General features: G+C 36.4%; 1 protein-coding gene across 1 annotated transcript in view; it reads right to left on the reverse strand.

Moving 5' to 3' along the window:
- Positions 1-248: 248 nt before the first annotated feature.
- Positions 249-27190, reverse strand: part of NSUN3 (NOP2/Sun RNA methyltransferase 3) — a 55709-nt gene continuing 28767 nt past the window's right edge. The window contains exon 6 of the mRNA XM_027583534.2: positions 249-1946. Coding sequence (XP_027439335.1) covers positions 1676-1946 — 271 coding nt within the window. The 3' untranslated portion in view covers positions 249-1675. The remainder of the gene's footprint in view (positions 1947-27190) is intronic.

The following is a 27190-nucleotide window of genomic DNA, read 5'->3' on the forward strand; positions in this document are numbered from 1 at the left end:
ATAAATAAGAAAATAAATAAATATATTTTCCATTATCTTTAATTTTCTGTATTAATCCGGTATATTTCATTGAGTCCAAGAGATCCAGTTTTTTCTTTCCCAGCTATAAGAAACTGGTTATAGGGCGCCTGGGTGGCTCAGCTGGTTAAGCAACTGCCTTCGGCTCAGGTCATGATCCTGGAGTCCTGGGATCGAGTCCCGCATCGGGCTCCCTGCTCAGCAGGGAGTCTGCTTCTCCCTCTGACCCTCCTCCCTCTCGTGCTCTCTCTCTCTCATTCTCTCTCTGTCAAATAAATAAATAAAATCTTAAAATAAAATCTTTAAAAAAAAAGAAACTGGTTATATATGCTTGTTGAAAAAAAAAACAGTTCAAGAGAAAAGAGTCTCTGGTTTAAATATGCAGAATATAGTAAACAAATTCAAAAGGATTCAGCTTCAGCAGAATTTCCTATTTCTATAGTCAGTTTATTTTTCTTAAAGTTAATTTCCAAATAGATTATCATCTTTTGAAGTATGCTGCATAATTTTTCTTCATAGTTGGAAAAGTACCTTTGGACTCTAAGTGAAGCAACTTCTAGAGAAAACACATGATCCAAACCTGAAGCTAAAACCCTAAGTACATGTACAGTAATGTACACAATATTCCCAGGATATATGTAAACAGGGAGAGCCACATAGTAAATGGTATTGGGTTTTGGTAATAGTATAATCCACTCTCAATAGGCAACTCCCTCTTGTGCATTAATACATGACATCATACTCTCATATAACATTTCATAACGGAGTGAAATAAAAAGCTCCTCCAGATTGCAACTGTAAGATAATCAGATTCTGTAGTGCTCATTATGACTGCAATTATGTAACAAAACTCTCCAAATATAGTTCAGTTATTGCAGTTATTAATCATTCTGGTTTTGTTTCAAGTACTTGCTTTATAGCCTGCTGGATAGACTCCATTATTCTCAAGCTGAATGTTGAAAGTCAAACCGTGCATGTGAATCTGCTGTTCTAACAGCATTTCAACATAATTTACCCTTTCAATTTGTATTTGTGAATACAAAAAAAAAAAAAAATGGAGAAATAAAGCTGGTGTCAAAAGAGTCACCGACCTTTGCAGTAAACAGAAGATAGTCCTTAGTGGAAAACAACGTGGCAAATAAGAAACCTATTTTCTAGAACTAGAAATAGTGCCGCTTAAGAAGTTAGTCTCAGAATACTAATCAGTTCTTATGGAAAAAGGTGGGGGGTGGGACTCTAAAAGAATCTGTATATTTCATAAGGAAAAAAATTATAAAAGGGCCAGCCAAATGTGCATTTTTAGAGGTTCAAAACACCAACATCATGGATAGAATGTATTCCTAAACATATTATGCATAAAACCATATATTCTGATTAATTTAACTACAAAATGCCAACTAAAAGACAGATTTATTATACAGAACAAACACCACCTGCAACACCTGAAACCAGTGCTATAGATATATTTCTAGGAAAAAAATACACCTGGAAAATTCTCAAGTCTAGATTCTGAGATGCCAAGTATTAAGTAAAATAGGATTCCAAACACACCCAAGGAAAATGACTCCATAATTATTTAAATGTTAACACCTAGACAGCCCAGGAAAATAAATATAATAATACATTGACGTGGCTTACAAAATGCGTATCACCAATTTCACGTAGCCCATGATTTCTTCAATTTGGCTACATACATTGGGCCCCAGGCTTTGCCCTTGTCTGGAATTACCAAAAGTCCACATTCCTGGCCAGTGGGAGCAAATGTGAAGTCTTGGGAGCAAGTCCTTGCCATTTCCTTAATGTCCACAGGCATGATGTTCGTGTAGGAATTTAAAATTTCACTGATGACATCTTGATTTTCTGCCTTGGAAAGTGTGCATGTAGAGTACACAAGTAACCCTCCAGGGCGTAAGGCCTTAATTGCAGACCTGTGTGTAATCAGGAAAATGGAGAAGTTTGGTTAGATGTCAGAAAAGGAAACTATGAGGTCAGAGGGCAAGGAAGCTTATACTTGAAACTAACTTACTGTGACTTAGGCTGCAATAACTCTGGATGTTTTCTAGCCTTATAACTATTTCTTTCTAATGTGTCCCTGGATAACTCAAAAAAATGATAATCAGATCAATCAACATGGGAAAAACAGAGAATATGTTTGGTTCTTTGTTTTGTTTTTTAAGGATAGGAGGATGGGGGTAGAACATGATTAATGGGTTTGTCTTTGAATATACTGAGTGGTACTAATGAGCTGGTGGGAAGAAAACATCTGAACTTCAGGAAAGGAGTTAATAAGGTTCAGTGACAGCTCAAGTCATGGGAGTAAATAGGATTTCCCCAGGAAAGAGCAAGAAAATAAGTGGACTAAAGACAGACACTAAGAGAATACCTTTATTTAAAGGGAGACAAAACTCAGAAAGGAAATAACGAAGGCTTCACCTGATGAAAGTGCAGCTTTGAGAAAAGATGGAAAGAAAGGTGTTTTTTGTTTGTTTTGGCTTGTTTTTTTTGTTTTTTTTTACGGGAAGACTTGAACATATGTATAAATGCAGATCCAGGAGAAGAACAGACCTATGGCTTCAGACAGCTAATGGAGGAGTTAGCTTCAGAAAAGATGGGGTTCCAGCACTTCATCTGAAACAATATGGGAGCGTGAACAGGGAACCAGGATGTTTTAAGTAAATAAAAGTTCCTGATAGAAAGAAAGCCTTGATAATAGTGGAGTGGGAGACAAGGTAATCAATGAAAGAGAAAATAGAGAAGTTTTAGTCCTGCGGCTGTGGTGATAACCCCTGAGCAATTACTACTCAAGGGTTTTTTTTTGTTGTTGTTGTTGTTTTAAGAATCCATGTTCTAAAACCTCTACCGGATTTAAGTATACAGACAGCCCCATGTCTCACATCTGTATTTTAACAACCTAGACTACATGCCAATAACGGAGATTTATAATGAAGATACACATCATCAAAGTAAGTTCAAATTCTATTACCTAAGTCCAATTATTAAAGGATTGAAGATTGAAGATCCTAATTCAAGATAACAAACTGATGACAAAGTTTTCTTTCCTCAAACATCCTGAGACACCCTGAAAAATAAGGTGAAAAATATATACATATATTTTTAAGTACTAAAACTCAAAACAATAAAGTAAATAGGATAGAATTATTAACTAATAACAGATTTCAACACATTTCTGAAAGATGATATGCAGACAAAGGAGTGGCAGCAGATCAAGAGCATGGAGAGAGCCTCTCATGGCGAGAACAACAGCCACAGAGGGCGTAATTTGGGGAAATATAGAGAAGTTTGGGAACTGGAAATGCCAGATATAATGTGATGGGAGTAAAAAGTGAAAACAAGGATATTAATTCAGAGCATATATAAGAAACCATGGATTCCATACTCCCATATTTGGCAAGTCAGGCAGCCAGGTAAAAAGTCTGGAAGGTTTTTATCTAAGAAAGTTGAATAAATTATTTGGGGAGACTTAGGTCAGCCACTGTCAGTATTTGTCCCCCAAAACCAAAGACCTCCACATTCTATCTTGAAGGGAGCCTCCAGAGTAATTGCCAGCTCATCATAAAGTGACATCACTAGGCAAAAAATCCCACCCCTAAAATAAATCTCGTATTTTATTGTCCCATTAAATAAAAACGTACAACCAAGGACTGCCAGATAATTTTGGGCGAGAAATGCTTAAGCAATGTGTAAGAGTAAGAACAAAATAAACAAAAAAAATGGCCTAGGAAGAAACAGAAAATTCAGGAAACAAGAGACATAATAAGACCTACTCATTGCAAAAAGATCAGCAAAGATACAGCACCCATAAAACAATAACAGAATGCCATGAAACAGGACCAAGAAAAGGGCTCATAGGAGTTAAATATATGTTTAACAAAATAAATAAGATTCTGTAGAAGTTTAGAAGTTAAGGTTGAAGAAATCATCCAAAAAATAGAACAACAGACTGACTAAAAATGAGACAAGTAAGATCAGTCAAGTAGGTCCAAATTTCAATTAACAGGAGTACTGGAAAGGTAATATAGAGAACTGGAAGTGGGGGGGACACTAAATCAGTGAAATAGTAAGAGAATTTTCCAGAGACAAAAGGAGTGTTCAAGATGAAAGAACTCGTGAAGAGGCTAGAACACTATTATTTATTGAGCATCTATTATGTTGCTAGGCAATGTTCTAAATGTTAGACATACACTAAATACACCAACAACAATAAACTCCTTGCCTTCATGAAGCTGACATTCTGGCTGGGGGAGACAGAATACAAACAGTAACAATAACACTGACAGTAAGTCTGTCATGAACTAAACTGTGCCCCCCTCCCCCAAATTCATTTGCTGAAGTCTTAACCCCCAGTATTCCAGAATCTGATGGCATTGGAAAACAGGACCTTTAAAGAGTTAACTAAGCTAAAATGAGGTAGGCCCTACTCTAATAGAACTGGTGTCCTTATAAGAAAAGGACCTTTGGACCCAGAGTTACAGAGGGAAGACCCCAGGAAGACACAGGGAGATGGCAGATCTCTACCAGCCAAACAGAGAGGCCTGAGGAAACCAACCCTGGGGGCCTTGGTCTCAGACTTCCAACCTCCAGAACTGTGAGAAAATAAGCCTCTGTGACTTAAGCCCCTCAGTCTGTGGTAATTTATGGTAGTCCTAGAAAGCTAATACTAAGTATATACACACCAAAGGACAACTTGTGTGCGTATGTAAACACATACATACACACAAATACACAGACACACACACTTCTATGTATGTATGTTTCTGTATTTTTTCCTCACCAGACAATTCTCCCTCCAATTCTCTGAAAACACTGACTGCATGTTCAACAATTTAACTAAATTCTGACACTATTCACCTGGAGTTAGTGTCAGATCCCACAGGTTAAGAGCTAAGTCCTACAAGGCTGCCCTTCAGATGCCAACTGGAAGTCTAGGCCTCTGGTACCTCTGACTGACCTGCCATAAATTAAGGGTTCCCACAACCCCCGTCCTTGGGTTCAACAATTTGCTAGAATGGCTCTCAGAACTCAGGAAAAGAATTTACTTATTAGATTACTGATTTACTATAAAAAGATATAATTCAGGGATAGCCAGATGGAATGCATAAAACAAAGTATGGGAAAAGGGGTGCAGACTTGATGTGCCCTTTCCAGGCATGCCACCCTCCCAGCACCTCCTCACCAACCTGGAAGCCCTCCAAATCCCTTCAGTTAGGGTTTTTTTTATAGAGGCTTCATTAAGTAGGATAAATGATTAAAACATTAGCCACTGGTAATTTAACTCAATCTCTCTGGAGGAGGCGGCACAGGAGAGGGGTGCTGAAAGCTCCAACCCTGTAATCACCTAGTTGGTTCCCCTGACATCCTTAGAGGCTTTCCAAAAGCCACCTCATTAAAGTATACTAAGGTGTGGTTGAGAAATAACAAATGTTCCTCCTTTCATATTAACAAAAAGGAAATATTGTAACAAAAGATGGTCCTATCTCTCTTATCGTTTAAGAAATTACAAGGGTTTTGGAAGCTCTGGCCTGGATGCAGTTAACAAAGGCCAAATATATCTTTACAACATCACAGTTTGCATACAGATTTTTTTACTTAGTAATAGGTTTATGAAGAAAATTAAATCACGGTAACAGGATGAGAAGAGCTTGGATGGTGGGGGCGGGGAAGCAGATTACAATTTTACATGGGGTAGTTAGAATAGGGTGACACTTCAGGAAGCGACATTTGAACAAAGACCTGAGGCGGTAAGGAAGTGGCCATGCAGATTATCTGAGGGAAGAGCATTCCACCAAAAGGAATGGCCAATGCAACCACCCTGAGGCATGTTCAAGGAAAGAGGAGCGCACCAGTGTGGCTGAAGCAAGGTGAGGAAGGGGGTGGCAGAATGCGATGAGATCAGAGAGTTAAGAGGAGGGGGTGTAGAAGGTCTTATATTAACACTGTAAGCACTTCAATCTTATAATAAATGAAAAACATCCATACTTAGATGCATTATTATTAAACTTCACAACTTCAAGAACAAAAGATGCTAAATGCCTTCAGAAAGAAAAATGGGTCACCAATAAGGCTCCAGGAAACAGACCGGCATCAATGGCATAGCTCACTTGAAATCCTGGAAAAAAAGCAATTTAAAGTGGATGCTATTTACTGCCAAACTATCAAAGAAATATATAGGAGAAATACAGAAACGTTCAGATATCTGATGACTCAGAAATGTTACCTCTAGCAAAATGAGAAGGTAAATCAAGAAAGGGGAGAAATGTGATACTGAATGTAGTAAATGGAACATAGGAAAACAGTGGAGGGAATGAATCTCAGAATGATAACTACTCAGAAGCCCAGAGGGAAACTGGTCCAGATTAGAATGAGAGGGAGATCTTAAGAAGGAAGTGAGAAGGGATAGAAGAGATAAAATGACTGAAAAGTGAGAAAACCTTGAAGATTTGGTATATGTAACTGGGCTGGGGCTGCACGGAGGGAGAAAGAGAGGAGAGAGAGAGAGAGATTTTCTCATCAAATTTGACTGTAGGAACATTTTCCTTTCAGCATGCGATCATAACACTGAACCAACAGAAAGGGAAATGCAATTCTAAGGTATCAGTTCCAATTCTAAGGTATCAGTTCTGCAGTGAACAATATTAACAGAAATATATACTGATTATTGGTCTTCAATGTTCAGAATCATTCCATAGACTGATCTTAGTAATGCTTCAGAACAGATTTGTACATCTCAGAAAGAATACTGTGGACCGGACAGTAAAGGTGCAGTTGTAAGCCACCGGGAAATGGGGAAGAGAAATGGAAGACAGGGTAGGACTGCAAATATTCTTGTAACACAGAGAAACCAAGAGATAGTGGCCTCATTACTTCAAAAAAGAATAAAGTTGGAAGTGTGTTCAGAGACCCATTCCACTACTAACAGAATAAGAAGTGTAAATCTAAGCGTGTAGTGCTAAGTTTCTGAACTGAATGAGTGAGAAACTGAGAACAGGGTAAGAACTCAGGGTGCAGAGTGGGGGGAGGAGGTAAGGGTGGCACAGGTGAGAGAAGCCCTAGCAGGAGGTCAGTAGTCAACGTCTGAAGTTGACAAATTAAAAAATAAAAGATAAACATACTAGTTAGAAATTTGGAAGCAACATGCAGAATAGCTGAAGAACAGAAGTAATTAGAAGTGGTTGCCTGTGAGGAATAAGACTAGGGAAGGAGTGAGTGGGGAGTGGTAGGAGTAAATCTCTTTTAACTAAAAGTTCATTTTTATTTTCAATTTTTACCCATATGATGTATTTCTATGATAACATAAATTAAAGGGGAGCTATGACAGTAGGACAAATACAAAAAATGTCCCCACAGATGTCAGTTAATTTTTGTTTTTGTTTTTAACTCTTAAGGGATTAACTCTCTAGAAAACTTATTCCCTGAGGTTCCAGATAACTAAAATTTTATAGTATTCAGAATTTCTAGTCTTCTCATGTATTCATTTATTGTAAAAAATATTTGGGGAAGTGCCTACCACTGAAGGCCGACTTTAGTGTTTGTTGGCAGTCTCTAAAAAAATGTTTATATGTATCTTGCTTTTCACTGTCCTCTAAATATTCCCCCACAAAAACAAAAAAGGTTCCTATCTAGACACCAGAAATGTGAACCATTCATAGGTTCACATTTGTGAATAGCCTGTGGTAGGAAGAATAATGGCCCCCCAAAGTTGGCCATATCCTGATCCCCAGTACTTTTAACATGTCACATTACTTGGCAAAACGGTATTTGAAGATGTGATTAAATTAAGGCACCTGAGATAGGAACACTAAATCGGATTATCTGAGTATGCCCAATGTAATCCCAAAGATCCTTATAAATCAAAAAGGGAGGCAGGAGAGTCAGAGAAAGAGGTGATGACTGAAGCTAAGGCAGGAGTGACAGGATTGCTGGCCAAAGACCAAAGCCAAGGAATGTGAGCTGCTTCTGGAAACCGGTGAAGGTAAGGCAATTCTCCATCTTAGTCCCTCTGGGCTGCTATAACAAAAATACCATAGACTGGGTGGCTTAAACAATAAACATTTATTTCTCACAGTTCTGAAGGCTGGAAAGTCCAAGATCAAGGTACCAGCAGGTTTGGTGTCTGGTGAGGACCTGCTTCCTGGTTCACTGATGGCTCTTGTGTCCTCACAGGGCAGAAGGAGTCGGAGAGCTCTCTGGGGTCTCTTTTATAAGGGCACTAATCCCATTCATGAGGGCACCACCCTCATAACCTAATCACCCCCTAAGCCCTACCACCTAAAACCATCGCCTTTGAGATTAGGATTTTGATTAGGATTTTAACATATCAATTTTAGGAGGATACAAACATTCAGTCTATAGCACTCACCTAGAGCATCTGGAAGGAATTGCAGATCTGCAGGACCTTGATTTTGAACTTAGAACCTCCAGAAGTGTAAGATAATAAACTTGCGCTACTTTAAGCCACTAACTTTGCTGTAATTTGTTATAGCAGCAATAGGAAATTAATACACACCTGGTGATGGCTTTTTTGTTTTATATACAGCTAACATACTAAGGCATCAGAAGATTTTGCTGAAATTGTGTTAAGTTACAACTACACTCATTTTGGATTATTTTCTGACTATAGCAATGGGTTTAAGATTTCCTTTAAAAAACTTAGATTACTATGGAGGGGATTTACACAGTTTGAATACAGTTTTTTTAAACCCCCGCTAAAAGGACTTATTTTGCTCCTACTTCCACAATTAGCAAAGCCAATGCCTAATCAAATAAGTATGATTCTTTCTTATTACAATTATACAAAAGTACATAGAAGGCTTATCATTTACAAACAATATGTTCCTGGCTTGATGGAAATTTAATTTCTACAATGTTGGCTAATTCTCCTGGTTTGTTTTCATTCCAACATTCATAATTTATGTTTCTAAAATTAGACTGGTATAACTTACCTGGTCACATTAATTTCTAAACAAGAAAATTGTGTGTGGCAACACAAAGGCTTTTTTACAAACTGGGTTAATCTCAACACCCTAGTACAAAATGTTAGGGATTTCTGTCAAATGGTTGTTGTTTTGCTGCTGATGATTGTTGTTTAAACACCATTTTTTGTCCTTTTGCTTATAGTAGTTATAGATTTCAAAAATACTGTAATTTTGTATTCACAGATCAAGGAAAACAGGCATGTGAAGAAAACTCACTCCCGGGTTCAAACAGCTGAGAATTATTAAAAAGTGTAAAGATATCTTTATAATTAGCATTTACCAATACATACAAGAGTTTCTTCACTTTTGACACATTAAGTGGCAATAGGTACTTAATTTCAGTTAAGGCTAGAGTATTTAACAACTCTATAGATTAGTTCAATGATTTAAAAACCAATACTTCTGGTATTGGCATTCCAATAAATTAAAAGATAATTTAGTGTTTTACAATATACTAAGTAATAATTAACACATTTCTAAAATATAAGTACATAAACATGCACTACTTTGCCTACTACAGTGGTGTCTAGAATAAATCATCTGCTTCCATAATTCAGCATACTTTGAAAGAGCCCATAAGAACCAAGTAATTATTATTTCATCCACATCATAAAAAGACTATATATATATATATTTTTTTTTAGAATAGTTAGACAGGAGAGTGTGAGAAGGGTGTGATGCTTCAGGACAGAAATAATTACAATCAGAATGGAAGAAAGATATTGCTTAGTAGGTCTAACAAGCTCAGTAAGAAACTTAAAACTCTGGAAAGGGGAAAAAAACATTTAGAAGTCAGAGAAACTTGAATAATACAAGTAAAGTGGCAAAGTTGTGGTCATGACCATATAAAAATATAAGTCAGGATTAGAGAAGAAAAATAAGACATGTTGGATCTGAGGTGTGTTAGAAGGCAAAAAAGGTTCTCTCTACACTTATGTAAATTTCTGTACCACGCAAACTTTTTTTTCCCTTTTTTTTTAAATATTAGGAAAGAAAACTAAACACCTAGGCAACATCCATTTTGGCATAATGGTATCCTTTGCTAACTTTCTCCAAATGAGCTGTGGCCCCTTGGCTTCTCAATGACTATAAATTTCATAGTTTATTTATTTTTTTAAGATTTTATTTATTTATTTGAGAGAGAGACACAGCAAGAGAGGCAACACAAGCAGGGGGGAGTAGAAGAGGGAGAAGCAGGCTTCCTGCAGAGCAGGGAGCCCAATGCGGGGCTCAATCCCAGGACCCTGGCATCACAACCTGAGCCGAAGGCAGACGCTTAACAACTGAGCCACCCAGGCACCCTAAATTTCACAGTTTAACAAGAACCTGAATAATAGGGTATTTTTCACCTATGCTATATCACTAACTAAACTACATGAAATTACAACAAACCAAGCTGTATTAATGGCATTATTTACCACTGAATTATAACAGATGCTAGAGAGATGGTCAGAACTTTCTAATCATACTTGCCAGCAGCAGGCAGAAAAAGATGTCATGACTAACTACAGTATGTGGAGCAAAAGTATTATTTTGATCAGATTAGGTGGAAGGCTAACCTAATACTTTAAATTGAAATAGAAACTAGTAGACATTATCTTGTTTTATACGTTATTGAAAACACAATGCCTAACTATAATGCAGAACGAGGGGAAGTACTTCAAAAGGAAGCAGATTTGCCACATAATACAATCCCTCTATCATTAACTGAAACATACATTCTCCTCAGAAACCCCCTACCTAAGTCATGATCAGGCTTAACCCTACTTTAAATCTGAAATAAGATTCTATCTCACAACACTGCTGTAGTTTGAAATAAAGCCAGTGTTGATTAACAGTACAGCATAAAATAAAATGGGAAATGCTTTTATCTCAAGTATTCCTAACAAAAAGAATGATGACTCTTTGCCACAGAACTTATGCTAGACAGCCTGTTGCTTTATGGCAGATACTGGCTATACAAATTTCTCCAAATCTTTGGTTGTCTTTCAGCATATTACAGAATAGGATCAGATGCATTTTGTGCTTGAACCACCTCTTAATGAAGCAGCTAAAAACAAAATAAAACATATTCTAAAAAAAAGAAACCATTAAATAAAATGTTAAATTAAATTTTCCCGTTTACAAACAGAAAACCTTAGTTGATTTCTGGCAGTTCACAGAGTAGATCTGAATGATAGGTCTACTGACCTATCTGAATGAGATCTGAATGAGAGGTCTACTACCTCTTTTTTTTTTTTTAAAGATTTTATTTATTTATTTGACAGAGAGAGACACAGCGAGAGAGGGAACACAAGCAGGGGGAGAGGGAGAAGCAGGCTTCCCGGGAGCAGGGAGCCCGATGTGGGGATGTGGGGCTCGATCCCAGGACTCTGGGATCATGACCTGGGCTGAAGGTAGACGCTTAATGACTGAGCCACCCAGGCGCCCCTCTACTACCTCTTATATTTCTTTGTGAAATCCAAAAGTTCTGCAACCTACAGTTTTTTTTCTTAGGTTTATGGCAGACTCATTTGGCCTCAAAATCTGACCTAAATTGACGTGAGGCTATTTATGGTCAAGACTCAGCCCATGTGATATAACTATTCAGAGGTTTTGTTGAAAACATATTAATGTTTGATGACAGGGTGCTGCCTTGGACCCTACTGGGGGAAGTGGGTAACGTCTTCTACCAAATATCTACTAGATTACTTTTTAAAATCCAAACAAATCAGAATTCTGAAACATATCTGGGCTCAAACATTTTGAATAAGATTTTGGATGGTATTTTAGATGCAAATGAGTTACAATGCAAAGCTACATAAAATATATTCTGTCTTATTATCTACATGATAAACTAGCCACATAGTTAACTGATGAGAGCTAAATTTAATTACTTTTAAAAGTAAACCATTTCAATCTTAACTTTAAAAAGCACCAGATAGGTAAATCTGCAATCTATATGCAGGAGTCCGTCAGTGTTTTCCTATTCTAATACAGAGTAAGCAAAAAAACTGGATTGTTTTGTGTTCTCTCAATACACCAAGGATTCCTCCTTCCCTCCAAAAAGTGTTTTGATTTGTATGTATATTTTATTTATTTCGTATTTTTTAAAGAGCACTTTGTACAATCAATAATAAAGTCCTTTTTTTCCGGAGTTTATTTTGTCATTTTGTTCAGTGCTTTTCCTTGAATTCCTCTACCCCTGAAAGATCTGCTCAAAAAAAAAAAAAAAAAAACACAGAATTAAGCTCCAAGAGCCATTTAAGGTACTGGCTTAGAAATACGATGAGAAGATGCTGGCATTCCCAGCACAAGAAGGGAGACTACCTTTACATTTCCAGCTTGGTCCACATAGTTTTCCAACCCTCAAGAAGTAAAGTATAATGGTCGAGGGGAAAAAAAAATGACTACCTGACCTTATTACTTTGAAGAAAAAAAGTATTATTACTTTAATAAAAACAAGTTCAATGACCTTAAAAAAACTAAAAAGAAAAAGAAAAAAAGACCCCAAAATAAAAAACAAACTAAAACATCTTGGAACCCTGGCAGCTATCAAGGTTCCAAAGTAAAGGTATTTCAAATTTAACCAAAATTGAAAACATGATGCAGGGTGTCCTGTTGTTCCTAAGGTAAATCTCTGAATCTCAGAAAATGTTATTTAAATAGCTACTAAAACAACCTAAGACATTTTTAAAATATAAATTACATTTTCCTGGGCTATTCTTCTGTTCCCTGATTAGAAATCTGGCATTCTGTTGGGAGGGTCAGTGTTAATTTGATCACTAAATTTAACCGTTTTCTGCATTTAAAAAGACTGAAGCAAACTGCAGAAGAAAACAATCAGCACAGCAATAGTGCCATCTTTTGACCAAAACAGAAAGTGATTCTTTTCCCCTTTAATTCCTCATGATTTACTATCAGGAGATAAACAACATCTTTTTATGTCTTCCTTGTAACATGTTTGAAGTTACAGTCACTGTCCCTCCTACAACAATTTCTGTTGTAGAAGTAAAGCAATCACAGATGTCTGTACTTTTGAAAAATTAAGATTACAGCTAAACATTATTAATGATTAATGTATTTATTCTTCATCTTTCCTCAAGTCCCTTCTATCAACATTAAAGCATTAAGGCAATAGCTACCTTTTCTTCAGATGTAAATATGGAGAAGCAATCAAGTGAAATAGACTTAAAGATTCCTTTATTGCCACAATATTCTCAATCTTGTTGCCTTCATCTTAGAAACGCTAGTATTAAACATTTTTTTTTAAACACCATTTTTTTTAAAACACTGTAGTAACTTTAAAAATTTTAAAGGGGCATAACAGGAGCATCAATCCAGCAATTGGTCCCTTGTAACCATTTAATATTCAATTAGCATTTCGGAGGTTCTATATAAGGCTACTTTATAAGGTTACTTTCAACTTACATAGAATTTGAAAAACATTTATATAATTAATATGAAAGATGTATGAAAACTACTGGCAGTCTCTGTATCTTACTACTCAAATGACAAACTAAATCCCAAACTGATAAGGTTAAATGCTTCCAGAGGACACTGCACACACAGCACATGTTCCTCCAGGAAGAAATTTTTACTCTTTCTTTCGAATAAAATAAAAGATTCCTGTATCAACAGGAATATGGATTTGGTCCAGGAATCAAATGAGATGTGATTCCTATATGATTCCTATATTAGCCAAGTGAAAGACAAGCAATCAGTCTAATTAGTCATGTTACCTTATGTTTACTTAAATAAACATTACTTAATTTAAAGAGCACCTCACACATGGAGTCTTAATAAAATCTTATGAGGTGCACTGGGTAAACTGTCTGACCCAATTTATCAAATGGAGGATCACAAAGACTCAGTGACTTACTCAAAGTTACACAGCTAAATAATGCAGCACAAAGACTGCCATCCTAACCTAATACCAGGAAAAGGACTGCAAGCTTTACCACTGCTACATACCCTGAAGCAAATGGTACCACTGCTAAAATAAATATGGAATCTAGGGCAATAAAACAGAGAATGCCACGTGTGTACATTTTATCATCCCAACTGTCCCAAATACTCACTGAAGGTAAGGGGTAACTATATATTTCCAGGCACTTTTAACATAAAGAAACTAAGAATTAATAGGTCTGACCCTACGACCTGAGAATCTTGGCTACCTGCTCCTTTTATAGAACATACAATCTTCACCTCTTCAGGTGATACAGCACAGAATTTATGATGAGGTAAATGAAAGCAAATACCTCATGTTGAGACATAATTTGAACCTCTTCATCACAGAATGACATCTAGTTTTTTTAGAATTTTAACAAACTATACTCAACTGTTAGAACCTCTAAGTGAGAACCTCCATTAAAATTCCAAATAATTTGGAGTAATTCGGTAATTATTCCAGATTCCCAAACATCTGGCAATTCGTTTAACCAAATTTTGTTTCCATAACTTTAAATAAAAAATGTTTTCCTCAGAAGCTTGTTGATAAAATGAGTACAAAACCAGCCTAAAAGGTTCATTTTCAGCCTTCATCTAACTATACTATTTGATTCTGTCATTCATCTTCAACCTCAAGAAACGTTCTCCCACTGTGGCTTCCTGGACACCACTCTTCCTTTGCTCACACCTCCTTCTCTGAAGTTCCCTTTTAGCCTCCTTAACCACCTTTCCTCTTCTTTCTATCCATTCAATAACAGTCTTCCTGAGAATTTTATCCTTACTTTTTTTTTTAAGATTTTATTTTTAAGTAATCTCTCCACCCAGCGTGGAGCTCAAACCTACAACTCTGAGATCAAGAGTCATATGCTCTACCGACTGAACCAGCCAGGTGCCCCTCCTTGGTTTATTTTTTTTCCCCCAAAGTTGGGTGTTTTACATGTTATCTCATTCAATCTTTCAATTAAGTTTTTAGACATTAGTTATTATTCCCACTTTGCAGATGAGAGAGAACCAAGGCGAGAGTTAAGCAACTGCTACAAGGCCACTCAGTAAATACCCAAAGCAAGAATCAAATCCAGACAATAGAGCTCTATAGCTCATGCTGTTAACCAAGGTGTTATCCTTGACTTTTTCCTTCCCACTCCAGAGCCAATCAATCACTAAGTTCTATTAATTCTCCACTGAAATTATCTTGCAAATCTAACATGTACCTATTTCCCTATCATTTACTTCATTAAGGCCTTTGTCATCTAATTCTTGACGGTTGTAAAATTTTTCAAATTGGTTTTCTTGCTGAAGGATTTTCCTGTAAATCTTCTTTGTATCCTCCAATATTATCTGACCAAGGGATTTCCAATTTGTGACAAACACCTCTAACTGTTCCTCAATACCAGTTCTCCCTTCCTTCTGTAGTAATGCGGTTTTTAATTGGGTATAGCTAAGGCTAATTTCTGAAACTGCCTTTTACTAGTCTTATGACTAAGTCTAACCCATGAGATGTGAGCAGAAGTAATGTGAGGTATGTTCTTTTGTTCCTTCCTACTAGTTGCAATGCAGATTAGGCAGCAAGAGCTGAAATAAGCGATCCTAGACCATGAGGTGGAAGAAAGTTGGGGCCTGAATCCCTGATGATTATGGAGTCTGGCAATCAAATGATTGCCAGAACAACCCTGAGAAACCTAGTCAGTCTTTTACTTATTTAAGTCACTATTATTTTGAGTCTATTTCTTTCTGTTATATTAGAAGAAAAATTATCTTCACTTACACTGAATTTGGCACCAAATGTGGACTTGCTTTAACAGCATCTAAAATGTAGAACTGGCTTAGTAAGCAGGCAATAGAGAGAATATTCAAATAAATAACTACTGGCTAGAAAGCCAGTGACTATTGATTTTATGTGTCGACTGGGCCATTGTGCCTAGATATTCGGTTAAACAGTATTATGGATGTTTCTGTGGTGGTATTTTTGGATAAAATTAAATTTAAATCAGTGAACTTTGAGCAAAGCAGAATGCACTCCATAACGTGTTTGGGTCTCATCCAGTCACATTTGAAGGCCTGAATAGAACAGAAGATTGACCTCCCTTGAACAGGAATTCTACCAGCTAGGATTATTCAGACTTGAACCACAACATCAAATCTTCTCTGGGGCGCCTGGGTGGCTCAGTCGTTAAGCGTCTGCCTTCAGCTCAGGTCATGATCCCAGGGTCCTGGGATCGAGTCCCACATCGGGCTCCCCGCTCAGCGGGAAGCCTGCTTCTCCCTCTCCCATTCCCCCTGCTTGTGTTCCCTCTCTCGTTGTGTCTCTCTCTGTCAAATAAATAAATAAAATCTTTAAAAAAAAAAAAATCTTCTCTGGATCTCCAGTGTGCTGACTCATCCTACAGAGTTTGAATTTGCCAACCTCTATAACTGTGTGAGCCAATTGCTTTAAAAAATCCCTTTCTGTATATATACATACATCCTATGTTTCTCTGCAGAACCCAGATTAATACGGCCAGTAACCCTTATTATGCCATGGGATAACATTTAATAAATTCATTGTTTATGATATCTTGGAAGATGGACTACATGCTAAACAAAGCTTATGTAAACTCTAAGGTGACTAGAAAAAAAAATCTCAAAATGTTAGTGCGTATTAATGAGAGAAAGCTTAGAAAAGATCCTAGGATTTGGAAGAAGAGATGGAAGGACTACAGTTCTGCTAAGGAAGGCGCTCTGCCTGTGGATTATAATCTAAATCGACAAGGAATTCAATAATTTGGGCCTTGTTAGGGTTGAAAAAGTCAAGAGATTCTGTGCCCCAAAGTAAAGCAGTGATAAAAAGGTATCCCTGAAGAGGCAGCTCTTACAGATAAGACTGTGGCCTCAAGCCTTGCTCAAGCACTTCTGAGTAAATGTTCTTATCAGATAGTGGGATTTAGTCCCAAAATAAAGATGTTTCTCACTCAATAAAATGGAATAAACCTCTGATATACACAATATGAATAAATTTCAAAAATGTTACGCTGAGAGAAAAATTCCAGATAAAAAAGAATACACGTTGTCTGATTACATTTTCATAGTTTGAGAATAGGCAAAGCTAATCTATTAGTAAGAGAAGTCAGAACAGTGGTTGCCTTTGGTGAGAGAAGCAAATGGATTCTAAGGAAGCACCAGGAATCTTTCTGGGGTGGTAGAAATGTTCTCTATTTTGATAGGGTTGTGGGTTACACATGCCTTTGTAACTGTCAAAATTCCCTAAAACGCACATATGGCCTAGTGTACACACACGTTGTTACAGATCCACTGGCTCAACTTGTAGGTGGGGTGGGGGTAAGCTCCTCCAGCACTCATGGGATCCTCCTTCAGCTTCTCTGAATTCTAGGTCACGTTCCTATGCAGGTCCATAATGAAATGCACCAGCTATTCTGCAGACCACCCACATCATTATGATCAGATGCTTAGAGGTGATAGGAGACCTATACGGGTTCTGGTGATAGAAAGACATGGTTCCTCTGTCCTGGGTTATAGTCTGTCTTTGTTCTCCCCCACTTTGTGTGCTGGTTAGTAGCCCTGGCTAACTTCAGGTCCCACACCAGAAGTAGGGGCACAATTATATAGAACTTTTACAGATTGTTTAACCAGCTCCCATGATTCAGTAAGATCTAATTCCTGTAAGATCCCTTACATCACTTAGAGAGATTCTTCTCTGACCAAACCCTGTCAGTCTGTAATACCTCTGCTTCTTGTAGATTGAGACAATGTGTGTAATTAACTCTCAAGTCAAGGAGTTAAAATTCATTCTTTGCTACATCTTTCTAGATGTTTAGCAAGTTCCAATGCTTACATAATTATTTTCCAGTTTCCTTTTGATCAAACTGTCATTCATCCTTCTAGACTTACTTCAAAGTTCATATAATCTCTAAAACTTTCACTGACTTCCCATGGAATTCCTTCCTCTTGTTTTCCCCAAGCAATAAATTTTCAGCTCCTTGAAAACATGGTTTATATTACATTCATTTTGCCTTGTTTATATATAGCACAACTGGAAAGTATGTTCTCAAAATATATTTATTAAATAGTAAATGAATGAATGCTACCTTAATTAAAAGGTAGGTCAAGCAGAGAACTTTTCAACAGTGTAAAACAAAAGGAACATATTTCATTGCAACTAACACTCAAAAATTCTGAATAGTGGGGTGGTTCAGTCGGTTAAGCGTCCGACTCTTGGTTTCGGCTCAGGTCATGATCTCAGGGCCATGCGATCGAGCCTCGCATCGGGCTCCCTGCTCAGTGGGTAGTCCACCTGAGATTCTCTCTCTCCCTCTCCTCCTCCTCCTCCCCATTCATGCTTTCTCTAAAATAAATAAAATTTAAAAAAAAATCCTCAATAGTGAACAGCTCAAGCAACCTACAACTCTCACGTTATAGAACAGATGGAAATGTTAGTGGCCAGAGGCTTTATTTGGAAAAAAAAATAATAGTTTTTGCCAACAAGTAATTTATAAATATGAGAAAGTAGATTTTTTCCCTTGCTAAACGGGTTGTGGATAAACTCCTAAAGAAAGTAAAATAATCTGTTAATGAAGGTTACTACATAGCAATTGTGGTCTCAATTCTGATTGAGTGGAATAGTTTGGTAACTTTTAGCAGGGAACTTGACTTTCCATAGGGAAAACCACTTTAAAACTGAGATATGTGGTACTGTGATCTTGTGATTTATAATTTTATATATATATATATGGTCTTCAATCCTTTTTCTGGCACAGGGCTCCAAAAGCTTTGAAATTTCCTAAGAGATGAGAGTAACAAAGTTATCTTTTGTTATACAAATGAGGTGAACTTTTGAACACCAACTAAGGGTGGGCACTGGTTTCCAGAGGAACCAACGTGTGACCAGGGTAGAACTTTCAGTCTCATCCTCCAAACCTCTACGGAGGCATGAGGGGCTGAAGATTTAACAACTGCCAATAGTCAACAATTTAATCAAGCATGCCTATATAATAAAGCCTCCATAAAAACCCAGAAGGACAGGTCAGAGAGCTTCTGGGTTGGTGAACACGTGGAGAAGCTGGGAGAGAGTAACACGGCCACAGAGTGCATGGAGGCTCTGTGCCCTTTCCCATATACCTTGCATCTTTTCCATCTGGATATTCATCTGTATCCTTTATCATATTCTTTAAAAGAATTGGTAAATGCAAGTAAATGTTTCTCTGAGTTCTGTGAGATGCTCTAGCAAATCAAAATCAACCAGTGGGTCATGGGAACCTTTGATTTATAGCCCATTTGTTAGAAGCAAGGTGACAAACATGGACTTGTAATTGGCTTCTGAAGTGTGGTGACAGCAGTCTTGCAGGACTGACCTCTTGACACTCCAGGCAGAGTGTCAAAAACTGAGTTAAACTGTAGGACACCCAACTGGTGTCACAAAGAACTACTTGGTGATGATGGGGGAACCCCCCCACCACCACATTGGAATTGGTACCAGAACCCTTTTAGGCACCAAAAATGCCATTAAGACATATTTAAAAATGAAGGTTATCCTGACACTGTTTTTCTGGTAACATAAGGGAAATCAGGTTAGTGTGGAAGGCAGGCAATCTGATTTAAAAGAGAGAAAATAAACCCAGTCCCTAAAAAAAAAAAAACCTAATTTGATGTACCAATAGAAATATTTTAATTACTACAAAATAATTTAACAAATAATAAAATGACAACTTTAGCCAATTGTTATGAGCTCACAAAACTTATATGTCTAAATTGTTCCTTTTTTGTCTCCCCCCCAATCCTAAGTGTTTAATTCCTCTACATTTTGTCCTTTTTTCCTCTAAGTATTGCAGGGGTTTCTGTTTGATTTTTTCTTACCATTCCATATTTTTTTCCATGTTACATTGTTGGCTTCTAGTATTCATTTCAAATTTTTCTATTTTTGCTCCTTTTCAACAGTTCCTATTTCTTTCATTTTTCCATGGCCTGTTCTTTATCACTTCAGTCTGTCTTTATCAGTTTACTGTTTCTGCTGGTAAACAGCAGTCTGGGCAAGAAAGCAAATACCGCTATTATGTACTATGACCAAAGAAAACATTAAGGTGAAAAGTTGAAGCTCATGTACAATCTATCAAATAAATGCAGATTCAAAATTAAATTTCAGGTACCATAAGAATCTAAAACACAGATATTTCTAAGTTGATAGTTACCCAGTGCTATCATCAGTTTTAAAAGTATTATTTTACAAACCTTGAGGGTATGCTTCACTATGCTCACAGTAAGTAATCAAATTTCTAGATATCAAACTGTTTATTATCAAAGAAGTTCTATAAATTCAGGATAAAGAAACATGACCAAGCTTGCTATTTTCAGAGATGCCATACCCAGCAGCTATTCCTTTGTCAGCCTAAGAAACAAAAACAATACTGATAATTATCTTCTCTTCACTGGGAGTAAGTTTTTACTTGAAGAAGGAATATTTTTTATATGGTATTTTTATATATGGTAGAGCAGAGTGATAAATGATGCTAGCTACTCCTGAAATAGATTATAAATGACAAGTTTTAACATATTTATTTCCAATTTTACTTGGAAATCTTATGTTTAGTATTCTTTCCCACCAACAGTTAATAACTCATTAAAATTGGTATAGGAAGATGGGTTAGGGATTAAAAGCTCTCTGCTAAGACTGAATATAAGAAATGCAGATTTGTGTTGCTTAAGTTAGGAAGAGTGAGAACAGATTAATTAGGCCTGCCTTTACACAGGATCTTTAATCTACTATCAAATATTGTCTCTTCACTCATGAAAAGAACTAAAAAGCTTTCAAGAAAACCACCAGAATTACTTAATTTTAGCCCATGGCAAACGTGCTTATAAATGAAAAGAGATTGCTTATTACTGATTTAAATGATTTTTTTAAAGTTTTTTCAAACTTTTTTTTTTTAAGTAACAAGAAATTTTCTTCAAATGACATCCCACAGGTTTAATGAGATGAAGACATCACACCTCTAGTTGGATCTGCTGTGATGAACTAAAAGGCTCTCCTGGTCATCCCCCTCCCTTCCCTCAAGATGGCTCCTACAACAATCCTACAAAATCCCTATGTCTTTACAGAGCAAAGTTTAAAAACCACTATCCTAAATAATTCTTCAGAAGTAAACAACAGGCTGATATAGCATATGTTCTCTGATCATATAAAAATTAAAAACTAATAAATCCCGTATGTTTAGAAAAACCAAACCAAAAAAATCCCCATATGTTTAGAAACAGGAAGCAAACTTACAATAAAAAAGATGAACAAAGTTAAATACTGGATCCTGAAAAGACATAAAAATTTGACAAGCCTCAGGCAAGACTGATTAACAAAAATAAAACAGAGGACATCATTATAAATCCTGCAGACACTAAAAAGATAATAAGGAGATACTATATACAACTTTATGTAAGTTTGTAGACTTGGATAAAATGGGAAAATTACTCAAAAAACAAAACCCTCTTAAACTGGTTCAAAAAAAAAAAAAAGAGAGAGAAAACTGTTAAGAGTCCTGTAACTGTGGGGTGCCTGGGTGGCTCAGCTTTATCAGTGGGGAACCTGCTTCCTGCTTCTCCCTCTGCCTCTGCCTGCCACTCCCCCCTGCTTGTGCATGCGCACTCTCTCTGTGTCAAATAAATAAATAAAATCTTAAAAAAAAGAGTCCTGTAACTGTTAAAGAAACAACTAAATCAACGGTCAAAAATTTCCCCACAGAATTCCAGGTCCATTATGGCTTCAACTGCAGTTTCTGTCAAATATTCAAGGGAAAAAAATAATTGCAATTTTCCATACACTGTTCCAGAGAACATAAATGAGAACCCACTCCTCAGTTCATTTTATGAAGCCAGCATAACTTTAATTCCAAACTCTAAGAAGACTATTTCCAAAAATGAAAAATTACGGGCCAGTTTCACTCATTAACACACATGAAAAAAATCCTAAGCAAAATATCATACAGAATCCAGAAAAAATTAACTATATATTTCTACATATCACAGAATTATGAAGGGTTTTGTTAAAAATCCAAAAGAATCTATAAATTTTAAACTTAACAAATTTATCAATATTGTGAAATAGCAGGAGAATGTCAAAACTTTCTAAATTGATAGATTTAATGTAATTCCAATCAAAATCCCTACAAGTTTTTTATGAAACTTGAAAAGCTGATTCTAAAATGTAAAGATGCAAAGGAATCGAAAATAGCCAACATACTCTTAACAAAACAAAATGAAACAAACAAAAGGGAATATTTGCACCTACATATTATGACATTAATGCTATGGTAATTAAGTTAGTGTAGCACTAGTTGGGGGAATCTGTAAACAAAGCAATTGAATAAACAGAAATAAGACTGATGTTAATGTGGACATCTGATTTATGACAGAAGTAGCACTACAGAGTACTGGTAAATGGACAGACTTTTCAATAAATGCTGTTGAGGGGCACCTGGGTGGTTCAGTTGGTTAAGCGTGTGACTTTTTTTTTTTTAAGATTTATTTATTTTTTTGAGAGAACGAGAATGAGAGAGAGAGAGAGAGTTCATGAGAGGGGGGAGGGTTAGAGAGAGAAGCAGGGTCCTCGCTGAGCAGGGAGCCTGATGCGGGACTCGATCCCAGGACTCCAGGATCATGACCTGAGCCGAAGGCAGTCGCCCAACCAACTGAGCCACCCAGGAGCCCCAAGAGTGTGACTCTTGATTTCGGCTCAGGTCATGATCTCAGGGTCGTGAGATAGAGCCCTATGTGGGTCTCTGTGCTCAGCGGGGAGTCTACTAGAGATTCTCTCTCTCCCTCTGCCCCTTCCCCCGTTCCCACATACTTTTTCTCTCTTTCTAAAAATAAATAAATACGTCTTTAAAAAAATAAAATAAAAGCTGTTGGGACAATTAGGTATTCATGTGCAAGGTTAAAAAAAGGAAGGAAAACGGGAAGGAAGAAAAGAAAATAGATTCCTACCTTATACTACTAAACAAAAATTAGCTGAGGTGTATTGTAGACCTAAATATAAAAGTTAAAAAATAAAGCTTCCAGAAAATAACACAAGAGATTATTTAAGGTATGGAAATATTTTTTAAACAGGACACAAAAAAGCATTTATCCTAAGGGAAGATACAGATATATTTAAAAAGCAATAACCTTTCTTTATAAAAACAAAAACAAAAAAATCAACACACTGAAAAGAGTAAACGGTAAGCCACCAAGCCACAATATGGAGAAGATATTGTACCACAAAGTCAAAAACTGTGAAAGGACTGATATTTATCTTGCTTGTAAGCTAAAAAGGTAGCATGCCAGTTTCAGGGATGTTGACAGAAGTCATGATACTCCTAAATCAGTAATGATGGACGGTTAATTACTTACAAAATAATGGCAGCCATGTCAAACAAAATTTGAATCTGCCCTGTTTCACCACTAGTGTCCAGAATATAAAAGGCACTCAATAAATACTGAGAATACAATAAACAGAAAGAATACAGTTAGGGGAAAACTGTCACTATCCTTGCATCCTGTTTCTATGAAGAAGGAGGAGATTCTACCTCTTCCACCTACAAGGCAGGGATAGGCATGTTGCTGGAGTAAACAATTCAAGACTCTCTCCACCTATTTACTTGAGCCTCTGCAAACAAGGAGAGAAGTAGCTAATGTAGTCAATGAACAGCATCCATTGTTTTTATTTTTACTAATGAGTGGAACCAAAATGGAAAAATCACTATTCGTGGAACATCACAAACTCTTATTCTCCTGGAACTGCCTAAGCTCTGGCACAACAGGCCCTACCCTTTCACTCTTTTAATCATGTTTCCATGCACAGGATATAAAGGGGGAGGGCTCTTACTTACTGTCTAGAGCTGTCTGGATTAGCTGATTAAATTTCAAGATTTAGATGTGGGACTGGAATAAGAGGTTTCATCAGAGGCCCCTGGATGGGATTTAGGGGTGAGCTAACACAAAGGACTGAATTGTCAAATCAGATTCTCATGAGCCAGAGATCTTAGCCATTATCAAGCTTTACTAATAATTTCAAATATACAAGCAATCAAGTGACATAGAAGAGGCAGGGACATCCAATGTGGCTATCCCAGTCTTGCTTATAGCTCAGAATGTTTTCTAGCTCAGATAATAGATGAGTTCTCTAAGCAAAGTTCACAGGTCACCTCACACAATGGGGAGCATCTCCAATATATCTTAGGGAGTTGAATAGCTTGTATGACACTCTCCAGGAAGCTGTGCCTCATAAATCTAGATTCTAGGTTGTGTTTACCATGGCAATCCTAACCAAGAATATTCTGCTCAAAGCATGCCATAAGTAAGAGTTCTCCTCTCAGCAAAATTCATTAGTCTATTTACCAAGGAGGTCAGTTATCATGTTTAACTGGGTCACCCGCCTTCTTTCTTTCCATGGGACTGCCTCCCTAGAAATCAAGAGAGAAATGGATCACAGGCCAGCTGCTAACTCCTTCCCCAAAGTTATCAAACTCTTGCCTGGATCATTGAAAAGGCTGATGTTTTAATCTCCACTAGGAGGTTTTTGTACCTATTTCTTGCATTAATGAGATCCTATCATTAGAAAGTCTTTGATACTCCTAGCTACCTGAATACATGTGAATGAATGGAGTGATTTAATATGATGTAGCCATTTCAAAAGTATATTTTCAAATACTACTTAATAATTAACATGTGCATAATAAATTAAATAGAAAAAGATATCAAATTATATATCACTATGATTTCTATTACTGTAATTACTATATGCAGTCAAAGGAAGTCAATATAAATTTCTTTCAATGGATGGCTTATTTTCTTCTTTATATTTCTTTTTATATTTCAAATGCTGTACAAGACTACATTACTTCCATGTTAGGAAAAATTATTAGAATATCTTTAGCTTAAATATTTATCTGTTGCTTATTTTGTTAAAATATAACTTGTAAACCCACACCCCATCCTTAACCTGACCAAAGCCGAGTGTCCCCACTCTTGCTACCTCTGTATTCTACTGTTACCACGTTCTTGCCCCATGTTATGACAATTGCCCTGAGTACCTTGAGAACAAAAAGCATTTCATATATATTTTAGTATCTGCAGTGCCTAGCAAAGTTCTGATGCAAAATACTTAATGTTGGATAAATTAATAAATGCTGATAAAATCTCATTTTCAAGATTTTATTTCATACTATCAATCTATACTTGAGATATTTTTAATGTTGAAAATACAATAGCCACACCCTATGGATGTCTCCTCAACCTTTTACAATTTCATTTAATGTGGAATATTTTGATCTGCACACTCTTATTAAAAAGAAGTGTGTACTTTGCCCAAATTACAGATTTTTAATCTGAGAACCTCTGACTCCTGCCATTTAACTTAAAGAAAAAAAGAAGAAAGAGGAGAAAGAAAAGTAGTAGCAGCAGGAGTAGTAGTATTAATAGTGGTTTGCTTTTGTTTTCTGGATTCCAAACATATGACTAAGCATATAATGATAGTATGCAAAGCTAACTGAATTAGTTGACCTTTAAAAAGAAATTATATACATAGCCAAAACAGTGGTGGAAATCTTCCATTCTAATAGAACTGTATGTCCAAATATTTTTCCAACATGAACACATCAATATTTTGGTCACTATGTTGATGAATGATGAAGACTCACACTCCATAGTCACTAGGTATCCCTTATCTCAGCTCAAGAGCATGACAGAGGAGTTGTTGGGGATTTTTTTTTTTAATGTTTCTTTTAAAATACAATTCTTGCTGTCAGAGTACCACTTTTTAAGGATAGTTATCTGGATGATTTATACAAATTTTCAAAATGTAACTGAATAATCTAAGCTTCCTTTTTCAATGAGTTCACAAATTGGATTTTACTTCTCAACTAGTGAGAAAAGAAAACCAGAAGGGGTATTTTAAATGTGATTGATTTTCTCTGAGGAAATGGATGACATGATACATTACTGCAATAACATGCCAATACTTTTGTTATAAATCATACTCTTCAGTTCGTGCTTTCCCACCTTAAAATCATGTAAACTTCTTTTGCACAAACAACATGGCCACTTTCTAAAGAGACTACGTGTGTGTTATTTTCAGCATATTTTCCCACTCCGTTTTTCCTAATACATTTAAATTAAAATGAGGCAGAGAATCTGATTATGTAACATGTACATACATAGTATGTAACAGAATGACCGGTCTCAGAAATTATTTTGAGAAATAAAGTAAAGGTATACTTTCAAATGGTACTCCATTAATAGAACTGGCTTATGTTCAATTATTCCTTATAATGTTGTCTCACATTCTTCTGAAATGGTTTTTGGGAAGATGTGTGAGAGAGTTGTATATAATTTTATCTTCATGTTTTATAAATTAAATAGAAGATTCTAATTTTTCCATTTCTGTATGGATAAATCAAAGAGTCCTCAGTAAGTGTACAATGAACTCATATGCTTTGGAATCTATCTCCTGTCATCATTGTGTCTTCCAATAAGCTTTCCATGCTAAAAAGAAAAATCAGGTTAGATTACTAATTTCATGATTATAAACATACATTAATTTTTAAAAGAATTTTAAAAGACTTACATATCTACTAACATTACTCTTTTTTAAAAAGATGTAACATCAAGAAACTTCTATTATGTTAAAGTATTGAGATGCCTCGGTGGCTCAATCGGTTAAGCATCTGCCTTAGGCTCAGGTCATGATCTCAGGGTCTAGGGACTGAGCCCCACATCAGGCTTCCTGCTCAGCAGGGAGTCTGCTTCTCCCTTTCCCTCTGCCCCTCCCTCTGCTCTGTGTGCACTCTCTCTCTCTTAAATAAATAAAATCTTTAATAATAATAATAAAGTATCAATTTTAAGTATCACATTTATAAAAACGTGTTAAGAGTAATATTTGGTTGTACAGTATTGTGTTGTCAAAAGCTAAAACTGTGAACGCTATGCAGACTGCCTAATTAATATAAATATGAAAAATTTCTGGTGAGGTAAATGAATATACAGCCACAGAGGGCATAAAGTATCTTTGAGTACCATATCTGTCACCTGACAAATGCAAATACTAGTCTTCAACAAAACAGGACAAAAAGTTTTCCTTATTTGCCTCTCAATTATCCATTCCACTCCTTTTCTCCCTTCTGAGTGCCATCTTCTGTCCGCAATATCAAGCTAGGCAATATTTGCTTTCTTGCTTTCTAATTGCTCTTTGCAAATGAAAATAAGGATCTATTATCAATCCTTTATACTTCTGAGTA

Source organism: Zalophus californianus, chromosome 1, assembly GCF_009762305.2.
Source record: "Zalophus californianus isolate mZalCal1 chromosome 1, mZalCal1.pri.v2, whole genome shotgun sequence".
NCBI lineage: Eukaryota > Metazoa > Chordata > Mammalia > Carnivora > Otariidae > Zalophus > Zalophus californianus.